Source organism: Struthio camelus, chromosome 1, assembly GCF_040807025.1.
Source record: "Struthio camelus isolate bStrCam1 chromosome 1, bStrCam1.hap1, whole genome shotgun sequence".
NCBI lineage: Eukaryota > Metazoa > Chordata > Aves > Struthioniformes > Struthionidae > Struthio > Struthio camelus.
In genome coordinates, this window is record NC_090942.1 from 52,621,077 (window position 1) to 52,646,299 (window position 25,223).

At 35.6% G+C, this 25,223-nt stretch overlaps 1 protein-coding gene across 1 annotated transcript in view; it reads left to right on the forward strand.

The window, feature by feature from the left end:
- Nucleotides 1-25,223, forward strand: part of CFAP54 (cilia and flagella associated protein 54) — a 116,332-nt gene that overhangs the window by 35,002 nt on the left and 56,107 nt on the right. The window contains exons 21-34 of the mRNA XM_068938295.1: nucleotides 455-628; nucleotides 2,521-2,613; nucleotides 4,714-4,899; nucleotides 5,981-6,123; nucleotides 8,703-8,850; nucleotides 9,754-9,909; nucleotides 11,593-11,715; nucleotides 14,897-15,040; nucleotides 16,428-16,524; nucleotides 19,569-19,658; nucleotides 20,567-20,693; nucleotides 21,733-21,844; nucleotides 22,807-22,955; nucleotides 24,678-24,908. Coding sequence (XP_068794396.1) covers nucleotides 455-628; nucleotides 2,521-2,613; nucleotides 4,714-4,899; nucleotides 5,981-6,123; nucleotides 8,703-8,850; nucleotides 9,754-9,909; nucleotides 11,593-11,715; nucleotides 14,897-15,040; nucleotides 16,428-16,524; nucleotides 19,569-19,658; nucleotides 20,567-20,693; nucleotides 21,733-21,844; nucleotides 22,807-22,955; nucleotides 24,678-24,908 — 1,973 coding nt within the window. The remainder of the gene's footprint in view (nucleotides 1-454; nucleotides 629-2,520; nucleotides 2,614-4,713; nucleotides 4,900-5,980; nucleotides 6,124-8,702; nucleotides 8,851-9,753; nucleotides 9,910-11,592; nucleotides 11,716-14,896; nucleotides 15,041-16,427; nucleotides 16,525-19,568; nucleotides 19,659-20,566; nucleotides 20,694-21,732; nucleotides 21,845-22,806; nucleotides 22,956-24,677; nucleotides 24,909-25,223) is intronic.

Consider the following 25,223-nt stretch of genomic DNA (forward strand, 5'->3'; position numbering starts at 1 on the left):
TCTGGAATTAATTTTTCTCTATTTCTGCAGTCCAGAAGATCAGTCTTGCTTCCCACTTCTACAACTACTTCAGAAATTCTACAGATTAAGTCTCCAGCTCTCTCCTAAATAATTATTCTCTTCTGTCACCACCAATTTCTAATCAACATCAGTAGCAGTCATTTTCCTTTTACCTATAGGTGCTTCTGAATTTGGCAGTTCCTCAGCCCTACCTCCTTCATATGCAACTCCGCTTTCCTTTTATTGAACATTGTGAAATTTATCTGCGTATGTAAGGTTCAAACAAAGTACCCTTGATTCTGATTTGGAGTGCTATAGGATATGAAAATCTATAAAAAGTTTTCTGTATGGCAGTGAATTTTTTCGTATGAGATCATTTTGAAAGCAATATATAAATACAAAAGCTGTCCAATTCTTATTATTAATTGCTTTTCCCTTTTATTTTAAATCATAGGAAGCACTAACTTTAATTGAGCAAGTTGAAGCTGAACAAAGTGCATTGTATTGTAGTCTAAAAGAAGTTAGGAACAGTAAGAAAAAAAGCAAAACTCCTCCTCCTCCTATATTACTTTCTAGATCACATTGCTCCATGATATTTAAACCAGCTCCATTCTCTTCAGATGTTCAGGTAATGTTTTTTGTAATGATTGCATAAGAAATATATTAAAAAAACACAAAAGAGCAAAAGTTGTTTTGGCAATGCTATGTCATCACAGTTTTCTCTGTCATTCTTGAGGAGATTATGTTATCCAAACTTAATTAATTATGTGTTTTATTGCTGTGTGTCAGTGGGGACTCACTGTTTTGATCTTCACATTTACATGAGTAAATAACAAAGATTCCAGTGACAACTACCCTCTTAAGTCTGACTTTCCAGTCAGTTTTTACCCATTAAGTTGCTTTCTCACCCATATATATCATTGTAACTTGGATACAAGAATAGCGGGAAGCAGTGTCGAAAGCCTTGCCAAAGTCAAGGTAAATGACATCCACTGCTCTCCCCTCATCCACAAATCCAGTCATTTTGCTTTACTCTTGGTGAATCCATGCTGACTGTTCCCAAACACCATCTTCTTCACGTGCACAGAAACAGTTCAAAAAGATTGAGGTATGAAAAATCCACTAGCTGCAGTTTTCTTGAGAGAGAATTTTTCATAGTGATTTTGCAAACTACTTTGAAATAATAGTATGCTTATGATATGTATAAAAACAGCAGAAACTCAAATCATATTCATAGTGCTAAGAACCTTTCTGTGAACAGTTGTTTTATAACTTACAGTTATTACAGTTTGATTAGTGAATTGCAAACAAATTAATTTGGGAAAGGTTCTTCCTTTTTATCCCTAACGAACATGAAATTAAAAAAAATGTTCTTTAATGCCTAGTGGTTCATATTTGTTAGTAAGTGCTCATTCATTTTGTTCCATGTGGGACAGTGCTTATAACAGATTGGACCACTAGATGGTGCAATGTATTTATTATTCTTATGTTGTGTGATCAGCTATTCTAGCAGAATTTTTTCCTGAAGATATGCATAGCTGTTGAAAGAACATGAAAGGTATTTTTTTATGAGGAGCTTCTTAACTGAAAATGGATAGTTATGATTTAATTAGATTGTGCAGGTCTTGCAGTAGAAGTCAAAATATCTCAAAAATTTATTAACGTTAATATTATTCATTTGCTGAAAATAATCTCCTGTATTTCAACATTTCACTCTGAAAAAACAGGATTCATTGTAAGATAAATCATGTGTATTACAAGAAAAATGAACTTTTTACCTGTTCAGAGTTTTTAGATGTTGATAAATGATCTCATTTGCCCAACCTGAAGTCTGTTTGAAGGTCTACTGAAAGTAAATTGACTTGGTACAGTTCCTAGTGGAAGCAGTTTAACGCAAAGAGAACTTAATCAGATGTATAACTTACTGAAATCCATGGGCCTAGTTCTGCAGAGAAGAAATCAAAATTAGTTTTCGTGTTTGATCTGACTGGGCACTGATCCAGGAACGTAGACTCACATTCTTACTTGCTTAATGATAATGGTAGGATATGATAAAGAAGCTTTGTGGAATTCAAAACCTATTGATTTCAACAGGAACTAAGGACATCACTTGTTTAAAAAATATTGCTAGATACATAACTGCCTTTTTGTTGTCTGCTTTTTATCCTCAAGTGATTTGCTGAATCAGAATCTGATGTCAGCTTTAGAAGAATACCATTATAAAAATCAAATAGGGGCTCTGAATGGCTTTAAATCTGTAGCATGACCTATAAGGTCTATGATTTGGGATATGTTTGATCTATGTTGACAGGATAATGGAGAAACATCGGCTTTCATTGCCACTGTAGTATACCTGTTTTCTGGCAAAAGCAGTTAATCCATTTTTCTAGTGCAGTTAGACTATTAATTGTTATAATTAAAATTTTACTGAGATCATTTTCAAAAAATTAATGTAGTCAACATTAGGCAAAAGTTGGAAATGATATATAACAATTAATTATGTTTTCGTTTTCTTTAAAGGTTTCATGGTACAGTATTTTGGGCTGTGTAGCAGCAGGAAGTAATATGAAAGTAAGGTTAAATAACAATAAACTTCCAAATGCAGGAGAAGAGGTAAGACAGGGATAAAACTGATACAGATCGTTTTCTCTTCCTAAGAGACTCTGTTAACTTTCTAAGTGGATACACCTGATGTCTTCCCCATCTTTTTTTAGTCAAGTAACTGGCCAAGCCTTTGACAAACCTTTTGATCTTTACTTCAAGTATTTGAAATCCATGCTATATTCTGGGAGACTTTTTCGCATAATGAGTTGAATGCTTTAAAGGCTTCATGTCAGAGAAGACTCTGTCCCTTTTGTTACAACTCTATTTTTCGGAGAGGTATCTAAAACATGCAAAGTCAAAGGGAAGTATGTGATGTATTTACAGGGTGTGGCCCAGTCACTATGCTCTTTCCAGGATTCAGAAAAAGAGAAATTCTGAGAAGATTTAAGATTGTAATGTTTGTATTAAAGTAATTATGTAACTCTTGTCAACTATTTCTTCTTAAGAAGACCTTGCTTACCTCATTCTGGCAACATGATAATATCACTCCTTCAGTAGTCTTCATGTTCAGATATGACTGAAAGTCTCGTCATTCTCCTCCCCTTTCATGTGGTATGAATGGGCAAAGCATCATGCCACACATCTTTGATTCCTCACGCCTGATCATGTGGCTATGTTGGTACTCTATTTTTATAGTCACCCTAGCCTCTTCTATTTTGTTTCGTCATTACGACTTCACATTTTCATTGTCTTTGATGATTGAGAGAAAATCTTCCTTTTCATACCTCTTCCCTCCAACTCCCCCCAAAAAAGGAAGATATGTCAAAAGAAAAGATGTGTATAGCTACTGGTAGTGGGGGCTTTGATGTTTTTCTTAGTATTCTCATTATCAAATTTGGGGAATCAAGGTTCCTGTGATGTTTAGTTAGGTATTTCAGTTTACTGTCCTGCTCCAAATGAGCTTGTGTTTTGCTGGCGACTTCCACCCCTGCTAGCTCTTCTCTCTGTGATCTTGCTGCAATCCATCCAAGCCACAGACTGTCTTAGCTCTGGCAGACACTACAGAGGCACAGACCTCAGCTTAACCATATGTCTCAGCAAAGGAACTTCCGATTGCTTTAGAATATGCTTTTGAAAACCCTGATCTGCAGACTAAGTCACCATCTGTCTGCTCCATGGAAAAAGCTTGGAATTCTTAGGGGGGGAGCAATCAATCAAAGTATCAGCATGAGAAAAGCTTGCTCTAAAGGGATGCTATGGACTGTGTTATGCTAGTTTCTGGTTTGCTGGTTCAGGCTTCAGCCCCAGCAATTGAAAGGATTTCTGTTGTTCAGAGGGCTCCTTATGAGGGCCAGGCAGATAATATTTGCATGAGAGCTCTGGATGCTGTCCATCCCACCTGGGTTGATGCTACAGTAAGATGATCTCACTTCTGATGTTGTGCCTCAGTCATTGTGTCAATTGTATGTTGTTTCAAGACCCTAAAATCTTCCATTGTTTAAGTTGTCCTGGTTATGGAAGGGCAAGCAGGAAAATCTGTTAGGAGTGAGCCATGATGTTAAAGTACAGGTGGACAAGTCCTTGAAGAAATGAAAAGACTATCTTCAGACTATATTGTCTATATACATATTGACAAAATGCTCGTTTCCTCTTCTGTACCAAAGTTGAGATGTGATGTTGAGAGAACTTGAGACATCCTCTATCTATATCTAATACGTGCATGTAGCGTATATGAAGGAGAGCCACATGCTCTTTCTCTGGAAGCATAGGTCAGGGCTAGAATGTCTCCAGTTTGATGACTGCAAGCATGCGTATCCACAGGAGGTAGGTGCTTATGGAAAAATGCAAAAAATGTCTTGGAGAAGCACCAGGTACTGATACTTAACTTTTCTCTTAGGTTAGGTTTTCTCTTAGGTTCTCTGTATACTCAACTGCTTTTCAGAGAGTACTTTTCAGGTACTTTTTTTCCTGTCATTTCATTCATTGTTCTCTGAGTTTTTTCAGCCCTCAAAGCAACATAATATTACTTGGAAACATATCTATTGGTCTACGTTGTGCTTTGATCCAAAACTGTTAAATAATTTGTTTGACAGTAAAAGTTTACAGTTTAAGATTTGTTTTTTTTTCATGTATACCATGCATATAACTAGAAAGTATTTTTATTGATAGATACCAGCTGATGGGAAAAGCCTCTTGGAAATACAGGGCTTAGATCCCAATGAAAAGTACATATTTGCAGTTGCAGCATATTCTTCTGATGGAAAACTTATTGGTGATGCTATTGGGGAAATGACTAAACCGATCCTTGCTTATCCACCTCTTTCTGCTACTACTGTTCGAGCCTATCTAACTCAGGTAAGGTTAGAGTCTTAGGTAATAAATACATGCTTTAATTTGTTTGTATTTACTTCTTCTCCCTGGTAGCTCTAAAACCTTTCTACTCAAAATGCAAGATTTTCTTGCCAAGAAGCTTGATTAGCACAGATCACAGTTTTATCACAAATGAAGTATTTGAGTAGCTCAAATAATTCTTAGTTCAAAATGATTAGAAATTCCAGGCAGCAAGGAAGATGTCTCTCGGCTAACTTTCTTATCCCCAATTTGATTGTCCTTTTTGTCAGTTTGCATTTAACTTCTTTCTAGTTTCTTCCTTTTTATCATTTATCTTTTCACTTTTGTGGTGGAGACCACAAGCTAGAAATCATCTTATTAGTTACTTGAGTATGGGATGAAAAATGTGACTGAACTTTTAGGTGCCAAATCCAACCATTTTCTATTGAAATTATTTTTGTAGTGCATTGTAGAAGGCCACAAAGGCTTATAATAATTTTCTGTATTCTCAACAAAGAAAATTTAAAATAAATTGTGGCATGGAGAAAAAGTGAAATCTTCTAGCCCCATAGATCATGGGAAACTGTTAGAAGATTTCCTAAAATTTTCCAGAGTAAGAATTATCCACGTGAGCACACTACTTGTGTGGCTCCATTTACATCCCATGATCCAGATTATCTGGTATTCTGCAGTACTAACAAAGATAAAATGGACCTAGATGAAATAATACGTCTTCACAAACTGTGACATGATACCTTGTAAGAATTCCATAAAGAACTGTTAAATCCGTGGTTAATAGTCAAGAATCTCTTCTGCATTCTCTGATGCTAATTCTGAAAGCAAACTAGTTTTAGCAGAATCAGATTGCTATTACATTTATTTTATTCAAATATGTCTCAGAATATTCTTACAGAAATTGTAAACTTATGTGTTGTGGGGGGGAGTTTTAAAACCATCTTACTGTAATCATAACTGGCTTGGTTATTTGAAGAACATGGAAATTTGTTAAATTTATTTTAAATAGCAATTAGTAAACATTATAAAATGAAATGTAATAATTTTTCTCTAAAAAAAGTTGCATAATTAAAATATGGGTTTTTTGTAGGTAGCATATCGGACTGGCAATTATACATTAGCTAGAGAAGCATTTACACCACTGTGGGATTATTTTGTTTCAAATTCTTCTCCACCTCCTGCCAACACAGCTGTTATTTCTGCAAGCAGTAATTTCACTATATCTGAAAACAGGTAACTGGCAAAAATAAAATTAAAATAATAATTAATTATAGAGGTGCACATTTTATGTTAAAGAGTACCAGGTTGTGAAATGTTGTTCACACTAGTGATATGAAAGGCATTCTAAAAAAAAAAGTGTTAAATGTGTCACAAAAATACAGAGTTATAATGTTAGCAGAGTAGTTTTTATTATTTATGTAACTGCTCACGTTTACACATCTAATTCTTTATGATCATTTTCTTGGTTAAGATAATTGGAAAACATTTATAAAGTGGTCATTAATTCTGTGTGAATGCATTTGCATATGTGAAATGTGTAATATGCACTGGGTTCCTGAGTTTCAGTTCCAATTAAAGGAGTGGTAGGGCTCAGAAATTTTGACAGTTCTGTCAAGAACGCCACCGAAAATGTGTGGATGCTTGGTGATTTTGTTTTGGATTGGTTATACACATCTGTCGATAATCTTTAAATATACTAAAGCGTTTTAGGATAAGTCTTTTAAAATCAATTCATTTATAAATATGTTCCAAATGTTCAACTGTTATAAGGTTTTCATGATGACAAGGCCAAGCTAGAAATTTTGCAGGTAATGCCACTTAAATTCCATAGATCCAAATGCAAAAACAAATAATTCCCAGATAAAAAAGATTTGTATGAAATAATAAACTGTTAATAAAATAATACTGTTAATAAAAAGTGCACTTTTAAATATCAGTCAATTGCTTATATTTTGATAATAAATGAACATCTAAAGTAACTGAACACAGATCATCCTCTTTACTTGTGTGAAATTCTTTTTAGACTAATACTTTCACTAGGAAAGTTTTGGCAACATTGTAGTGAAGATGTGAAATAGTTTTGCAGCCCTTCAGTTCCAGTTTGACAGGCTGACTTATAGTCTTGAAAGTGTAATGATAAGAAGTAACCTTCTTGCTTGGGTTTTAATAATTCTGTGAAACATATAAGAAATAAAGATCTTTGTTTCAGGAAATATATGTATTGGGCTTTTTTCTTAACAGTTTGGCCATTATACTTCCGTTTCCTCTTTATGGATGGAATATCCAGTAATCAGCTATTCTGAGGCATATAAAGCAGATGGAGTTTTGCCTATATTGTATTTTGTTACCTCAGACTTTCATCAGAGCCTGTGCTTTTGTCATGGCCACACTGTTTGGATGCAAGCACACAGTGTAGGCTTAGGGGAGGTTTGGATTATGTATGGGAGAAAGTAATATGCCTAAGTGTACTTCTTGTTATTTGAGGCTCAATCTGATCACCAAATATGTATCCTGTCTGCCCTTCAGGTGCTCCCATGTGATTGATACTAGGCATACAAGTTGGCTGTTGATCTTGATGGTACATGCTGTAAAACCTGTTGGGATTTACAGGCAGCATATAGATTGCCTTGATTCAGGCAGGTGATCACTGGGTATCCTATTTCATGGTGATGTGAGTGCTTTAATTTTGTCCCTGGCCTGGGCAACAAAATAGGAGTGCAAATCTGGTCATTGTGACTCTTTTTGGACTTGTTTTTCATTAATCTTGTTTCTCACCAGGTCTTATTTTTAAATGTGCAGAACTCTAGAGATAACATTCAAATGAAGCTACTTCCAAAAGATTCAAACCAAGACAGCAAATTTTGAGTGGATGTGGGATTTTGTTTTTCCAACACGTATATCCAGACCTTACTTCCTTTACAGTTAGCATGGAAGATTCTCAAGGCTTCAATATCAGACTTGAAAGCAGCCAGTTTCACTTTTACTGCCTGGTAGCTGAGAAATTAATTGGACTAGCTAGAAAGCACATAGGACTCACGGAGACAGTAGAGGGAGCTGGAAGGAAAGGAAAGCCTTTTTTTCAACAGGAAGCTCTGTTGATATCTTGGCAATGTCAGCTATGTGAATGTGTCTAATGATCTTCCTTCTTGAGTTTCAGTCTCTTAAGAAACAAAATTGAGGAGAAGCTAAGTTTACTTCTTATACTTCAGAATTATAAGATTGTTGCTGTAATAAATATGAAAAAAAGGACAAATGCCTCCTCCTGCCTGGAATGCAAAAAACAACAACAAGCAGGCAACTGAAAAAGATTCTTTTTAGACTTGTAATACCTGACATCAGTGATGAAAAGGAATCTGTTATTAATACTTAGAAATGTATGTGCATAATATATATGCACAACTGCATGTGTCATTGTTTATGTTATATATTACCATAATACAGGAAAATGATAAAGAACATGTGTAAAAGAAGACAGGTAAAAAAAATACCATGTATCATCCCACGTTTTCACAGAGGATTCAAAATAAGTGTCACTGGGTTAGATGAAACCACTGAAGGAAAAGGTGTCTTAGGTTAGTAAAAGGCGGATAGCAACTTGAAGTGGAGTCTTACCACATGTATTTATAGTTTTAAGTTAAAAATTTTAACCAGTTTGTTCAGTTTTCTGTATGAATCTCATTTCCAGCACTAGCTGTATTAATCCTTTTTGTCTATTATTTTACAATTAGAGATTGCATTTTTCATTTCAGGCATGAGATGACTGTATGATCGTTAACATGCTTTAGTCATTCTTTTGCTTTTTTGTTTTGTAGATTGTGTTTTGAGGCTGTATCTCAGACCTCTCCTATTGCCTTGCAACTCTTTTTGAGGAATATATTTGCTATTACTGACATTAACGTTATGGAAGGAGCACTCTTCTGTGATTCCATCTGTTCCAGTGAGATACAGTACGAGAAACAAGTATGTATAACTTAAAATAATATATTGCATTTGATTTTACTTTTTGATCAGCTTTATTTCAACATCCCAAGATAAATGTTGCCATGTATTAATCCTACTTGCAGTGTACTTCATTTTCTGTTAAGGTACTTGGTCTTCCTTTTAAAATATTTTATTATTTGCTTGTTACTTTGTATCTTGGTGGACAGCCAGTTTCTGGATCGGTCATTCCCTCTTTAATGTCCTAATCCAAAGCCCACTGATGCAACAGAAGGATTTTTCTTGACTTTAGCAGTCTTAGACTGTATTTTAAGACATATAATCGTTGTCATTTTTGTTCTGCTTGGATGTAGATGGTATTTTTAAACCTCTCTACTATTTCATATGTACATTTTCATTAATATTGAACTTCTAATGGAGTTTTGTGGTCGTAATATGCTGAGCATCTTTTATTTCACACTTTCTTACAAATAATGACGTGCCAATAAGTTCATGGCACAAAAAGCTTTCTTTTTTGTTTGGATAGTCAAACTTTCACCCCTGTATTATTTCAATCTTTTTAGCTTAAGAACTTGTTTTATACAAATGTGAGTAGTCTTAATGATTACTCAGTGACTTCACTTGATCTGCTCACATTTGCAAGGACTGCAGCAGATAAACTGGAAGGGAAAGAAAGGTTTTGTAAATGGATAAACTCAGAGGACAGAACTATTTCAAAAGCAATGATTTCCTTTAGAATCATGAATTATGTTGCATTTGTTTATATACTTCTAACTGGTATCACTGTAAACTCATTTCTAAACTCATAGCTTATTTTTTGCTTACGCTACTTTTTAAATTGCAAGAACATCTTTCTTCTTTCACTCTAAAATGACTTTAAACAATAGAATTTATATTTGAATCAAAATGTTTATTCTTTTGCAGGTTGGTAGATTAGCAGAATGTGAAAGAATGACTGTGGCAATTGAACTTAGTAATTGGTTAAATGATGCAAATTATACCCTGCAGGCTGTTGTACAATGTTATGGTCTCCTTGCTCCAATTATTTATCACAAGATTTCTTCAGTGCCGGTAGTTCAGGTGAGAACATTTTAAGATAGAGCGGCTTGTGCGCAAGTCCTGTGATTATAGTGATTCAAATTAAACTTATAATGGAATGTACAGGAGGAGAGCCAAACATCTAAGCGAGCTGCTGAAAGAAATTCCTCTAATGTTTTTATGCATTCCCAGTGCGTATATGTTCAGCGTAAGCAGCATGGATTCTGCTCTCAGATATGCTAAAGTAAATCCAGAATATTGATTGTGTCTTCAGGATGATTCATTGGTATGTGCAACCTATAGTAGAATCTGGATGAATGTTGAATACAACTTTTAGTTGTATTCCATTTACAAATAGCAGTTTTGAGGGAAGAAAAGCAGCATGTTTTTTTTGGAATGTTTGTTTCATTTACAGTTCTCTTCTCCTCCAAAACAGGCGGCAGCCGTTCAATGTTTTGATAATGCAGTCTTCAGTTTTCAAGCATGAGTTCCTTTCCAGAAGCAAGCACCTTCTCTTTGAGAACTGAGAGTGCTGGAATCCTTTCCTGCCATTTCTGAAGCAGCATGCATGCTTTTTGTTTTCAGCAAGAATATAGGAGAAACATGGATGTGATCAGATAGCTTTGTCAAAGAACAGCAAGAGCATGGCTGTTCTGTGAGGAAGGATGATCTAGGGGGGTGACCACAGTGCAGGAATGCAGGGCCCTCACTGACCAGGGCACAGGCTGGCAGCCTCTGAACACGGCAGGCAGAGCAGGGTGCTGGTAACGGACAGTGCCAAGGAAGGAGAAGCAGTCAGTCAGGTCTAGGCTCCATCAAGGGTCAAAGTCTGGAGCAGCATGAGATGGAGCCAAAGACAGACTGGAGTCAAGGCTACAACGTAGTTCCATAAGTGCATTGAGAAGATAGGCTAGCTACAGCATAGGTCCGATATCTGCCTAGAAAGTAGAGCCAGAGACAGGACTGGGGACAGGTACACTTATCACATAGCTCAGGCAGGGACTGAAGGCCCAGACTTGAGCTTAAATGGAGCTCCTGGGCAGAGGCTGCAGGAGGGGCTCATCAGGGCAATGAAGGACTAGTGGTGCACTCGGAGCCCTGACAAATTTTTAGGAGCATTTAGGACAGCACAGATTATACTTACATAAAATGATAATCTTTTGATTAAGAGGTCATTGGCTGTGATCTCCTACAAAAGGTACAGCTAGCCACTGGAAATGGCTCCTGTTTCAGATTTCCTATTTTAAGGGAAAAATAATTTAGTGACGTGTTCTTTTCATATCTGTTAGACAAAAATGGGGGAAAGAAGTCTTTTGTTTTTAAAACAGATTGGAAACATCTTTCTTTCATTTACGGTTCTGACCAGCAATCAGGCAATACAGTTTTAAGCAATCCTCCAGTAGGAGTATGTCATCTCACTGAATTAAGCATTCCTTGATTTCATGTTAATTAAATCAGCAAAAATATCCATTATATATTTGTAATTTAATGTCTGCGATTTTGTGTAGAACTTGTCATGTATTCCACCGGGCTGTGGAAGAAATCTTGACACCATTAAAGTATATGGAAATTTTATTATTGACTTTTGTAGAGCTAGCATTTCATCATATCTGTTAGATTTTAAAGTATTTTTAAAGTTCACCGTCAAATGCAATACGCTGTTACAGTGAGAGGTACAAACTTATAAGTGTATTCCAAACTTAGTTTTAACCCTTGTATTTACAGATCCTCATTAAGTGTTTGGCAGTCCTTCAAGAAATTCCAAGTGCTACTTTGCAAAGGAAACAGGCAGGATGTTATGAGAGTATTCAGCATATGATAGCTTGTACTTCATTTTATACAGCAAAGGTATTGTGTGTATTATTGTGCTTACAACTCAGCTTAAGGTATAGCTTTTGTCTTTAAAAAAGCCCTGTCTTAATAAGGTGGCCTTCAGAGTGGTATCTTAGAGAATAGTAAAGGTATGGACATATTTATTAATTTTTTTGTATCAGTACATTTTATATAACAATGACATTTTGACTTTTTAATAAAATTGAGAGTTGTTGTTTGTTCAGAAAATAGACTGTAATTATTAGTCAGTGACATTAGGTTTGTACTATTTTGTGTGTTTTACATTTTATACCTTCTTGCAAATAAGTCTATTTTAAATGTAAAATATGACTTTAAAAGTTCATTAACTGCAAAGAGCTCCTATTGTAGTTCTAATCAGATTAACATGTATGGCTTATTTCCTAATTAGACACAAGAAACTTTATACTGCTTGGTCCTACATGTTGTCAGGAACTTATAAACACGTTGACTTTTAAACATAATACATATTTATAGATCTCATTTGTGCTTCAGATACTCAAACTATTTTAGTGACATAAGGAGAAATGTTGTGCATATAGGAATTCTTTCCTGAGATAAAGCCATGCTAAATTCAAAATGCATCACATGGTAAATGCGTGACTTCAGAAGAGGCAGATTCCCTCTAGCTTTGAGCACAGCTCAGCCAAGAGTTCTTTCTGAGGCTGAGCTGTTGCTGCTGCTTTGAGGAATTCACCTGGGTTGGTTGTTCCCTTACCTCAGGCTTTACAGGAGCTGGGTCTTTGTACTCACCTCCCAAGACCATATCATCATCAAAAATTTTAAGAGCACTGCAAGACTCAAATTGCATTCTTCTAAAATGTATAAAGATCAGTTTGTTAGCCCTAGTGTTGTCAGTTTCTTGGTATTAATCAGATTTTTCAGGGCTCTAAGGACTGTGTGCACAGCGAGGGCCAGCTGCTCCCTCTGGGCTGGGGAGCCACGGTCAGCAGGACAGGGGCCTTCCCAGCCAAGGCCCATCCCACTGCGTCCAGCAAGGAGTGAGGCAGGCTTGGGGGTGGTAGCCAGGTTCATCCAAGAGTCCAGATCACGAGGCAAGTTTGTGGTGGTAAGTCAGGTCCAAGGTCAAGCTAGGAAATCAATCCACAGGTCAGGATCAGGTCTGGTGAAGGTCATGAGGGTCAGACACAGTCCAGTGATGGCTGGGCAGGTCTGTCATGATGAGACAGGTCCAAGGTCAAGCCAGGAAGTCAGCCCATGTGCCATGGTTCTAATCAACAGGGTTCATTGCCAGGCAAGGGCATGGCTGTGGCAGAACTGGAGAGCAGGACTCTGATAGCGTTGCTGGGGCAGGGACTGAGGCTGAGCTGAAATGCGGCTCCTGTGCCATGATCAGAGGTGGGAGGTGGCACCAGGTGAGGCTGATGAGGGCAGCCTAAGTTAGTGCAGTCAAGGCTCTAGCAGGCTGGCTTGTCTGGCTCTTGCAGTGCAAATCATGGTGGTTGCTAGCTTTGGTACTGTTGTCTCAGTTCCACAGTATTGGTTGTGAATGTTTGTGGTACTAGGAAACTTTAACTTTCTGCTTGAATCACTACTGTTGTTCCCCTTAGAAGGACACCTGACTTGTCAGAGTTCTGGAGCTTACCATGTTGTGTCCGATTTGTATAGCCTTTCTGTCCTGAGTCCAAGGCAGCAGATGAGGGACACACCATTGCACAACTAATTCCAGATTCACTAATAGAGAGAAACAGTAATTCTATGGAAATGATGTGTTTGATGTCCCATGATGCTTTTTGTGGGGGGGTAATCAATGAGGCATTCACAACAGATGGCTGACAATTGAGGAAGCACTTGCTCGAGGAAATGCTTTTTGAAAAAGAGATGTCTGAATCATCTTGTATCTCAGTTTCCAAAATAACTTTCATGCTTTCACGCAGTAGCATTCCTTATCTATTGCTATTTGCAGTTGAACTAATCAATGAACTTACTATTTCCTATTCAAGAGTGAGCATGAGATGCCCGATCTCATTGATTCTCTTTTACTATCTTTAATTTGAATGTGTCAAAAAATATCAACTAGATGAAGCTCAGGTGACTCCCAGTCACTTGAATTCTCTAGATTTAGTTAATGTATGTGAAAAATGTCTTCCTTCAAAGTCCTGAACATCCTGATTTATTATAAAGAATATTCCTTTATGGATAACTATCTCAGTATAGATAAGTATCTCAGTGAAGATACTTTTGTTAAGTTCATTTCATTAAAATCTGTTTTCAACATGTACAGTATTTCTTATATTCTCAAGTAGCTCCTTTCTTTAAGATAGCTGGACTACAAGTATGTTCCTCAGATGTTTACTTGTAACTATTTCTTTATATCACTTGTCAGTTGCAAGGTGGGTTTTTTTCTGAGTAAGGTTGATAAATTTTACAATGCTGATTAGCTTGATTCCTCCAAAGCACCTTAATACTGTGCTTGTTTGTTGTTGGATTCCCCAGTTAAATGGCTTTGTGTTTGTATTGCTGATTTAATTCTCCTTAGACATAGCATTTCAAAACATACATTTGGTGAATTGCAAACGCTTATGATTAATCTATGGTGTATAGCTTTGTAGTTAAAGTTAAATTCAGGCCACATACTGTAAGTAATCTATAAACTTATTTTCTATCCTAAAGGTAGATAATCACAAAGATTTCATAAAGTGAAGTTACCTTGCACACTTCAGAAGTACTTTGGCCTTTAGAGTTCTATCTAAAGAAGATAAAGCCATCTAAGAACATCCCCCACACAGTTCATTTATAAATGTCACGATTCACTCTCCTTTCCCTAATACTGTTGAGATTTTCATATGTGCACTTAATACCAGTGAGGGGAATGAGGATCATTTGGTTACCCTTTGTATTTTTGACAGCAGTGCTGCATGAGGACAGGGAGAATGTCGATCATGGCAATAGATACTTCTGGTTAAATCTTTCCATCCTCTGATGGTTAGAGCCTACGCTTAAGCAGGAGTAGAAGATTCCGATAGCACATCTGCAATTCCTGCAGTGTTACAGGTCTATAGTTCTGGGCTTTATTTTATTAATTGAGAAGTTAATTACTCAATAATTAAGTTTATCTGTAATATTAATGCATTTTGACCCATTATAAATAGCAGACAATAATTAACATTGTGTATTACGCAAAATGAAAATATATAACAGGGTGATTCTTTAATAGGTACTACGTTCATGGAAAGAATATGAACTAGCTGTAATTGTCGTTAACTATGGCAAAAAATTGTTGAGTTCCTCGCAAACAACTTCTTTCTGCCAGTCAGGAGCTACGAAAAATGAAGAAACACCCACTAACACAGAAGCTGACGTAATTGTTCTGATTTTCACTTTTTCTTTTCTCTAAATACAGCATTGTATTAGTTTAAAGACCATATTTATTAACTTTTTGTTCTAAAAGTGATTTTATAGAATAAGAGTTCCCAAAGTATAGCTGAGAGGCCTCTGTTTAATTGTAGCCGTCTTTTTAGGACCAGCTGCAGATTGAAGTGGGTACAGGTTCTCATATGGCTGAACTGCTTAGCAATATTCCAGTTGAGAGCCATGAGGATCCTGCAGATTTCAATACCGGCAGCCCTAACCGATCTTCACACATAGTCTGCAGGAATGCTCTACTGGACAGAAAAATAATTAAAAGAATTATACAAGCATATGAGAAGTATCCGAATTAACATAGAAACTTAACCTGTGCATTGTGTAGCAGCTGCTTGAAACTGATTCATAGTAGGACAGTAACACAGGAATTGTGTAGACTTTGAAAATACTTTCTTAATGGAGCAAAAACTTTCAGTCCTCAAAGAACTTAATATTTAAGTTGCAAAGGGATACAGTAGGTTGTGAGGATTTCCTACAACCTAGAATCAGAGTAAAGGTATTTTGCAAATGTCATGTTGTTTCTCCACACTTTTCTGTCCATTTTTCCTTTAAATAATTTTAGAAGGGATTTTACTGCAGAGGAGTTTATTTGAAAAAAGTGGTAAGAAAGTAGGATAAAGAAGAGAGGAAGAAGGGAAGCAGTGTGAGCTTGAAGCTGAGATAGATTGAAGAGAGGGGCAAAAGATAATCAGCTGAGAGGGGAGGATTTCTGGAGTAAAATTTTTACTGATAGTAACCAGGAGAATTGATTTGTTCCATTTTTTTCTAGCTAAGTTTGTGATGGCTCCTCCCAAGTTTGTACCAAAAAAGAAAAAGGAATGTGAATGTAAGATCATAGAAACAATATTATACCTTGTGCTCAGTAGGGCTGACTGAAAAATACATTTTCACTAAATTGAAAAAGTAGAAACTCTCTCTGCTTCCAAAATAAGAATTTGATTGCTGTAGGAAGTAAAATCTACAAAAGATTTATTTTTTATGAAAAGCAACATATTTTTTCAAAAAATAAAAAAAAAATCTATTCAAATATGTTGCTGCAGTACCAGTGGGACCTCCCTAAAAATTTCTTTGGTCGCAGAGCAACCCCAGTGACTCCCTTGGAGATTAGTCAAGAATGAACTATGGCCAATTTTTCGAAGCCATATTTAAACATTTATGAACATCAATTTTACTTCACTTGAAAACCAAAAATAAGACAATATTGATTAAATCACCACACGTAGAGTTAGAAGACTTGGGATCTAACCTGAGTCCCATTGCTGATCTACTGTTTTCAGTTGTATAAAAGCTAAGTTCTCGTAACTAAGTGTTTGATATTTCAGTACCGTTCTACAAAGATATCCCAGTTAGCTGCAATGGAAAAAGCGACAGAAAATCTAAGTGCTCTTGAATCAAATCTACTTGGACTGACAAAACCAGGTGGGTGTAGTATTAAAACACTTCTTAGCTTTTCCTATACAGTTTTCTGTGGTTAATCTGTAAAAATTATATGCCTAAGAAATACTTTTATTTCATTTATAATCTATGATAAATCTACCAAAACCACGATTTCATTAGTCCTATTTATCTGTGGTAGTAATATATATAATGACTTTTATTAATCTTTTTCATCATTTCCACATAAACACTCATTTGTTTTTAGAAAGGAATGGTCACATTTGGTTTTTGGGTTTTTTTTTTACTATCATCTGTGTTCTCCCAATTTGTGTAAATTGGGTTCCATGTTATTTAGGCTTACTTTATCTTCCTAAACCTGAAAACACAGTGGCAAAAATCATTGCCCATCCATAGCTTGTATTATTTCAGTGTCCTATGACTGCTAGTAGTAATGGCCATTGCAGGAAGTTTTAGTGGAGAAAGGGGTTCTTAAAGCTAACAAAAATTGTCCTCTTTTTAAAAGAATTGCACATAATTACCTTGTAACTCAGTAATGAATATATCGGCTTTAAAATATCTTAGAGTCTGGATTAAGTGCGAGAATTTTCAGGCTAGTTGTTTTGTCGAAGTTATATGAAGTAAAAAATAGGACTTAAGAAGAAATATAATTAAAACCCCTATTGATTTTTTCCCTATCAGTTACTTGGCATATGGTACTCTACCGTGCTTATATAGAATCGTAGAATAATTTAGGTTGGAAAGCATTTCTGGATGTTATCTTGTCTGGCCCCCTCCTTGAAGCAGGTCCAATTACATCATGTTGTTCAGGAACTTCTCCAGTCAAATTTTTAATATCTCAAAAGAAAGAGATTTCACCACCTTATGATGAAAAAGCTTGTGTCCGTTGCTTCTTGTGCTATCACTGTGCACCTCTGAGGAGAGTCTGGCTCTAACTTCTCTTTTCCCTCCATTACGTAATTGTGGATTGCAATAAGATCTCCCCTTAGCCTTCTCTTCTTAAGGCTGAGTAAGTCCAGTTCTTTCACTCTCTCCTTGACTGTCATGTGCTCCAGCTCTTAATCATTCTGGTGTCCCTCTGCTGGACTTACTGCAGTATGCCAGTGTTTTCTACTAGGGAGTCCAAAACTGAACATAGTACTCTAGATGTGGTGTCAGAAGTGCTGAATAGAGGGGAAAAACTTGCATTGCCCTGCTGGCTATGCTCTTTCGAGAACATTTACTAATTGCCCAATATGCAGTTGGTCTTTGCTGCAGGGACACAGTGCTGACTCAAGTTCAACTTGTTGCCCACCATGTAGGTATATGCATTTGTGTATGTATCTATGCATATATCTTAGAAGTGAAAGTATTTCTGTAACATAGGAAAAGAAGCATGACACACAAATCCATTCATCTGTGCACTGATCTTTGCATTTTTTCTGCTGACGTAGATGCCTGCATTCATGCAGAACAAGTTGCAGGACTAATGAATTCTTTGAGTTAATTGAAAATTATATTGATTTATTTAATAGAATGATGTCTCATTTATACTTAATAGAAAATTAATTAATAGGTTAATCAGTTAGAGAAGAACACGTCTGCAGCAATTCAAAAATACTTTATTGCTGAAGTCTTGCTCTGCTGCTGAAATAGGATATTTGTCAATAAGTTTCACAAGTACTTTGCGAAATTAATAAATGGATACTTACATAAAAGTAACTTTCACAGCAGAAAAAATAAAGGCAAAAGACCGTTTCATAATTTCTGTAAAGGAAAAAAGTTAGTCGCTCAGATTAAAGAATTTAACACAAATTGATAGAGGAGTCTTCTGCTGAGACCACGCATAGCAAATAACAGTGCTTACAACTGTCCTTAACAAATACATACAATGGGTTTAGGACAATGTGTACACTTGGAGGGCATGCTGTTAAAAATATATTGGCCAAAGACTTATCATAGGAAATCCTTACAAATGAATCAACACTTCTTACCATTCCATTGTTTGTAATCTAAGAGAAAAGTGAAAAAGAGACTGAATGTACCCCTTTTCTTTGGAAAGTGAGAAAACCAAAATGCTTCATACACAGTGCACCTTAAATTCTGCAATTTCAAATTTAATTGTTGTTGGCAGATGCTATTCTTTGTTAAAATACCTAGTTGAAGCTAATCTAGTTGAACTTGTCAAACAGGAGAGAATAATATGGGATGTGGCTTGTCCTAAAAAAATCTACTTGTGCTGCTGGTTGCCCTGTTTCACTAGACACTATTTGTACTCAACAGACCTTAACTGACTGTTGTCACTGGAGGGTGCAGCTGTTCATCCACTGTCACAATTGGCTGTTCCAGAGTCCATTTTTAACCTCACTTTTTTCAGAGACTAGTTGCATTCATCTTTTCCAACCGCCCAACCTGGCTCAGCACAAGATTTGTTGGTCCTGTTTCTCTTCTAAGGCAAAATAGCAAATAGTACATCGCATTTTTCTGGTGTTCATCAACTGGTAACACAGGGATGTTTAACTGTCAGAAGCTTAAATCCAAGTTATTGTTCCCCTATTTATGAATCTATCTTGTTCACCTAAATATATACATAGTATATGATATATTTATGTAAATGTCTAGGTGAACAGTATGCATGGGTTTAGTGCATATGTTTGGCTACTTATGCTCTCCGTATACTGAGCACGTATGTAAGCACCAATCCCTCGTAGCCTCATGTGTTCTGTTCATGCTGTGTATCCTTAAATATCGTTTTTGGACGTTTCCTTGCTGCACATCCGCCTCCACAGATGATTTGTATGGACCTTCATTAGACCTTTGATGGACTCCAGACATCTTGCTCATTAGTCTAGTAGCTGAGAGGTCATCAGTCACATTCCTAAACTCTTCATTACTTAAGCTGCACAGCTTCTAAAGACAGAAGAAAAGAGCAAGCTTTACAGTTTTTGTTTGGATGACAGCGAGAGATTTAGTAGCAAACTGTGTGCTAAAGACAGATTTTTCTAGTCTTCAGTTTTGATTCCAGGTAGAGTTCCTATTGTATACTATCACTACTTGTCATAATGGATTTGATTTGGTTATTGATGTAGCACCTGGATCAGAGCTTACAGGACAGGAAGATCCTTTGTTCCTCTACCCTGTAATTTCATGCTGGACAGCAAAGAATGCTTATCGAGAAGGTAGGATAATTGGGATTTATTTTAAAGGCTTTTTTACTTTAGAAAGTTGCCAATAAAGCATTTTGTATGTACTTTACTTTTTTATTGTTTGCAATAAGTCCTTGGAAACTTTTTCTTCATTTTGATTTCGTATATAAAAAAATTAAGTAAATCATAGCTTTAAAAATCCTTAATATAGTCACACTTGGAAGTGTATGAAATACTTGAAACAAATGATTTTATGTATGATTTTATATGTAAAATGTTAATATTTTAAATAATTTAAATAACATTCATTTTGTAATAAACTTGAAAATGAGCCCATTTTGTTGAAAATTGTGGCACATTCTCAGTGGTCCTGTTTCTGTGGCCTTTCCTTTTTAAACTGAGACATTCCATTTCCACATTAAATTATGTTACTGAGAGAATTCACAAAAGAATCTGAGTACACTCATTTTTTGAAACATGTGGTGAGAGCTGTGTTATGCCTGTACACTAATGTGGATGTCACTGAGAAGAGCAGCCTGAGTGGATAGGATGCAAGTACTTTGTTTATCCTTGCTTTTTTGGGTTTTTTTCAGGTTTTTCAGGCATGAGTAAATGGAGGGATATTCTGCTGAAGCTGAATTCTGTTATAACATGCTTACCCATTATGTATTGTTTGATAGAAAAATAGTTCTGAAACTAGTTTCTCAGACCCTAGAATATTTGCCATCCTTGGCGTATAGAGTGAAATTGTGGTTCTAGAAATCTGATCACAAGCAGAAATATTTGGCAATTACTCTTGTATTTCATGGCCTCTGTCTGATTTTGGTATCAATATGCTTTTTCTTCATCAGCATGCAGCATAACATAAATAATAGTTGAATTCAGAAAATTGTTATAGCATAAATGCAAAAAAGCAATAACTATGTATTACTTTATTGCAGTGATGAAATTTAGAAAGAAATCACGTTTTCTTGAGTTCTTTGTTCAAATTTTGCACAAACTCCTGAATGAAGAGAAGTTTCAAAGAGTTCTGGAGTGGGCAGGCAATGTGCAAGTTTACTTAAAAAGGTAGATGTCTATTACAGTAGTAATAAAAAACGACTACTTAGGTTCATCACTGTCTTAGTTATAGCAGTAACTGTAGATTGTACTTGGTAGGAGTCCTATCCAGAGCCATTTTCATAGCTCCTAGTCTGCAGAAGTCCTGTGAACACAGAGGATTATATAGCTACAGAAACTATTTCATTGTGATGTTATTACGTATGGCTACTTCTTCCTTGACTGTGTCTGTTAAAATTGATTGTCTGCTCTCAACCTTTCTATCACCCAGGCTTGTCCTTTTCACAGACACTACCTGGTAATTTGGCCATTATTATGAGGCAGTGGGTTAGTAAGACTTCCTATGTTTTACTAAGGTGGAACTTAGAGGAGGAGTGTGTTGGGTTAAGTCAAAAGCAAGCATTTTGGTAGAAAAGTTTTGAATCTTTATTAAAATGTGGTGTATTAAAATTGTTACAGGAGAGTAATGTATGGCTGTGTAGGTGCCAGTGGTCAAATGTAGGAGAAAGATAAAACATTTCCAAGAAAGACTAATGAATTCATATTGAAAACACAAATGCAAGCCGTTTGTAGTCACTTACCTAAAAGGAGACCAAAGAAATTTAATATAACTTAATTGAAAAAATGCACCAGTATTTCTGTAACTTGAAAGGCAAGTAATCCGTTAAAAAGAGATATGTTATAGGGAACTGGAACTGCTATTATAAAGGACAAAAAGACTGGAAATAAAAAAAAAAAAACTCAGCAGTTTTCCACAGTAGAATTTGGATAATGTAGCAAACTGTTTAGTTTTACTAGAAGTTAGGAAAGTGGGATTGTTGTTACCTATGAGTTAAGATTTGAATAAGGAATCTTGAGAGTGAGCACTCTTTTTGAGGGGGAAGAATGAAAGAAAGGATGCTTAATTTACGGTTCCCAGTGAGCTAAGAATTGCACGTGCCCTGTCTGTTCCCAAATATAACCCTTTAACTATTAGTTTAAGGATTTTAACATTATTATTATTATTACTATGATGATAATGAGTTTAACATTATTTTTTGTTTGTCAGGAGGAATGACCACCTTCTCTGTATTGAGGGAACTTTGAGACCAGAAACCAGTTTTCTCACTGCGTCCGAAAGCGCAAAGAGGTACACTACAGCAGTTGTGGAGTTTCACAAAGTGAGTTGTACTATTGAGGAGTCCTGTATATCTTTACTGGGCACAACAGTAATTTTTTAAAAGTCGTCTCCTAGAAAGTACAACGGAGACATAGATAATTGCTGAAATTTGGGATACAAGCTCTTACCCCTCAGCTCACATCTCCACTGCTAAAACCAGGGAGAAAAGTTGGCATTGGATGTATCTTAAAGGCCAACATTTGTGGGGTGTTTTAGATGAGTTAGAGTAATGAATTCCAAAAATAAGGAAGCCTTACTTTCCATGAACTTACTTTAGAAAAACCCATAGATTGGTGTGAAGTACCTCTGGGTACTATCATATTAGGAAGAGGAGATCAGCTTAGGCCTTTATACATCAGTATGTTATACTTGCACGTCGTCATGAGTTGCTGTTCATGATTATCTCCCTATCCAGATATTCTAATTGCAGAATAAAGGCTTTTTGTTTAGAATTCTTTGTAAATTTTTATTTAAATTTTGCATTTATTTAAATTTTTATTCCAAGGTAGGAATAATCTTAATGGATTTCTGTTCTTTTGGATGAAGAGTTTTCTCCCTCAAAACGCTCTAGTAATGCTAGAATACTACTAGCTTTGAGACAGTCTAGGGAAAGAGATTTCTGTCTCTGATTTTCCATTACAAAGTTTTAGTATTTAAAATGAAAGGAAAAGAACAATCATAATTTTTGAGATGGAAAGCATTGATATATGAAAGAAATATTTTGGGACCTGGGTGGATTCTTAGTCTCGGGCATCTGATACATCTTTTCCAGAAAAAAATGTAAAGCTTTCTGGAACATTACGTATTTCTTTTGCTGTCATATTTTAACACACTGTTCTGAAATTTATTTTCTGTTCTGTTCCTGTATAAAACAACATGCTGCATATCTTAAGTAATTGATAATGTAGGTTAAATACATATTTGAAGTATATTTAAGATTTTCATGGAAGATTTTTTTTAAAGAGTTTGGAGATCTCACCTTCAAAGAAACTAGAGGCATCAGCTTTGAAGAAATCAAGAAAAGAAGCCTTTAGCCCTGTTAGAAAAGGACAGACTCTTAGACAGTATTTTGTGAAAAATCCAAACATCATGAAATCTCCAGAAAGACAAAGGTAACTGAAGATAAGTCGTCAGGATCACCCGCAGAACCAAATATTTTGACTGAAATTTAGCTTACAATTAAGTGTATATATTTTTTCTAAACTTGTGTCAAAGGAGTGATTTTATCTGGGTTTAGTTACACCGAGAGGTGCATAGTTCCTTCACTTTTCTGTTTTATTTTGGTATAAAATATATTTCCAATCTAGAGAACAAAATCTATTTCATGGCTATTTCAGAGAAGAGCTATAGAAGATCTTGAGGTCTTTGTATTAATAATCCAAGACCATGTATTTCAGTTGCGTTAGCTTGAGCATGTTAGTTCGCCATAGTGGAAAAGCTATATTAAGCTGCAAACTATATAGGGCATTTCAGACTGTTAGGGAACTTTGGCTGCTAGATATCTAAAAAAGATTTTTTAAAATTCATATCAGATCAGGTTATTTTCAGAGCAGTTTTTATCATCTTTTTGCTAGTCTTTTTGGCTCGTCTGTTCTGTAGCTTTCAGAAAACTATTTCTTCATACAAACCAATGAAACTTCATTCATTATTTCTTTTGGCTGATAATTAAGCATATTTGGCTAAGGCAGCAACAACAGGGCCTTCCAAGCTAAGGGAAATACTTACAGTATTCATTACCTAGTGCTTTGATCATTTATACTTCTAGTAATTAGCAAGTAGAAAACTAGAAATGTTATCTGACTGTGAGCAATCACATAACTAATTCTCAAAGTGCTTTAAATGAAGAATCTCAAAAAAGTCTTCTGTACGTGAAGTTTTAAATATTGACCTAAAGTGTCAATTTTTCTTCTTCTAGAAGAAAAGGAAAACTTCCTTTACATGATTTTCTTGGCTTTCAGTGGAGGAGGGGTTATTTTACTTATATAAGTAAAATATAAGTAAAGCTTATATTTTTGCTGAGCTTTTTGCTCCTCCAGCTACTGCTTTGCATCGTTGTTATTGATCAAATATTAGTAATATTATTATATGGTTGTTACCAAACAGTATTGCTGTATAATATGATCAATATTATGTATGGTATACTGTTCTACCCACATACTGAAGACAGAAAAATAATTTAGAAATATAAAGGGCAAAGTTTCTATTTTATCAAAAAGAAAATAGAAAGATGATTTGATTACAGTATTGTATGTATCTTTATAGAGAGAAAATACGAGGCAATGAAGAACTCCTTGATCTGGCAGATAAACATGTAACAAAATTTATGGCTGAAAATTCAAGCCAAGCATCCGCATTTGAAATTAAATGTTTTCATCATACTGAGGATAATTTGCTACCAAAATAAATAAATAAAACAAATGATTTAAATATACAGCATAATGGTAGAGCCTCTGTCTTCTGAAATGTGTAAAACACACTGTACTTGCTGTAATGATCTATTTGGATGATTCAGGTACAAGTGACTCCAAACATAGAGCTAAACCTTTACTAAGAAAAGTATCTTATGGAAGTTGGTAAAATATAAGATAGGATTTAGTGTGTGTTCAGTGCCCTTAAAGAGAGAAAGCACAACTGCCTTTCTTGAAGGCACTTGCAGCAAATATCCTCCACACTGCAATAAATATCCTATTGCTAGAAATATGTGATATGCTTCTCAGTTAGTACAAGTTTGTGGATACGTCATGAGATTCTTTTGGGACTCTTTATCATGATTTTATTTTCTAGAGCTTTGAGAACAGTTTCATTTTTTTGCTACTGCATGTATTTTGGTTTAGGCAACACAAAGAGGAGTTACAGAAGGTAGCTCGTCACACCTTAGTGGTATTTCTGAAACCAATTGTGAGTGGTTACTTGAACCGAAAGAAGTTTCATCAAGTATGTATTGAGGAGATGCCCTGGAGGTCTCAGATGAATATTTATCTGGCAATTGCACACTACAACTTGTTTAAAAAGAAGTTGGAAGAGCAATATGATATTGGGATTCATGGTTCACAATATCAGAACAGGTATATCTTATTGTATTATCAATGATTGTTAATACAGTTTATCATTAACGCTAACAGATTTATATCAGAATACCATCCATGAGTGTGTTAGATGACCAGTTCAGCTTCTACATGCAAATGAATTTACTATATAACACATTTTGTCTTCCACCATATGGCAGGTGACATGAACTTTTTGGGGAGCTCACTCTAATATTCTTTTTCTTACAACTAGGAAGACTATCTTGTGAAAGTTTTGAAGTATAGGATAGTGTGCTGTTTTTTGATTCTTTATATCTTTTGGCCGTCATTCATAATTTTTGATTCTTAAAGCAG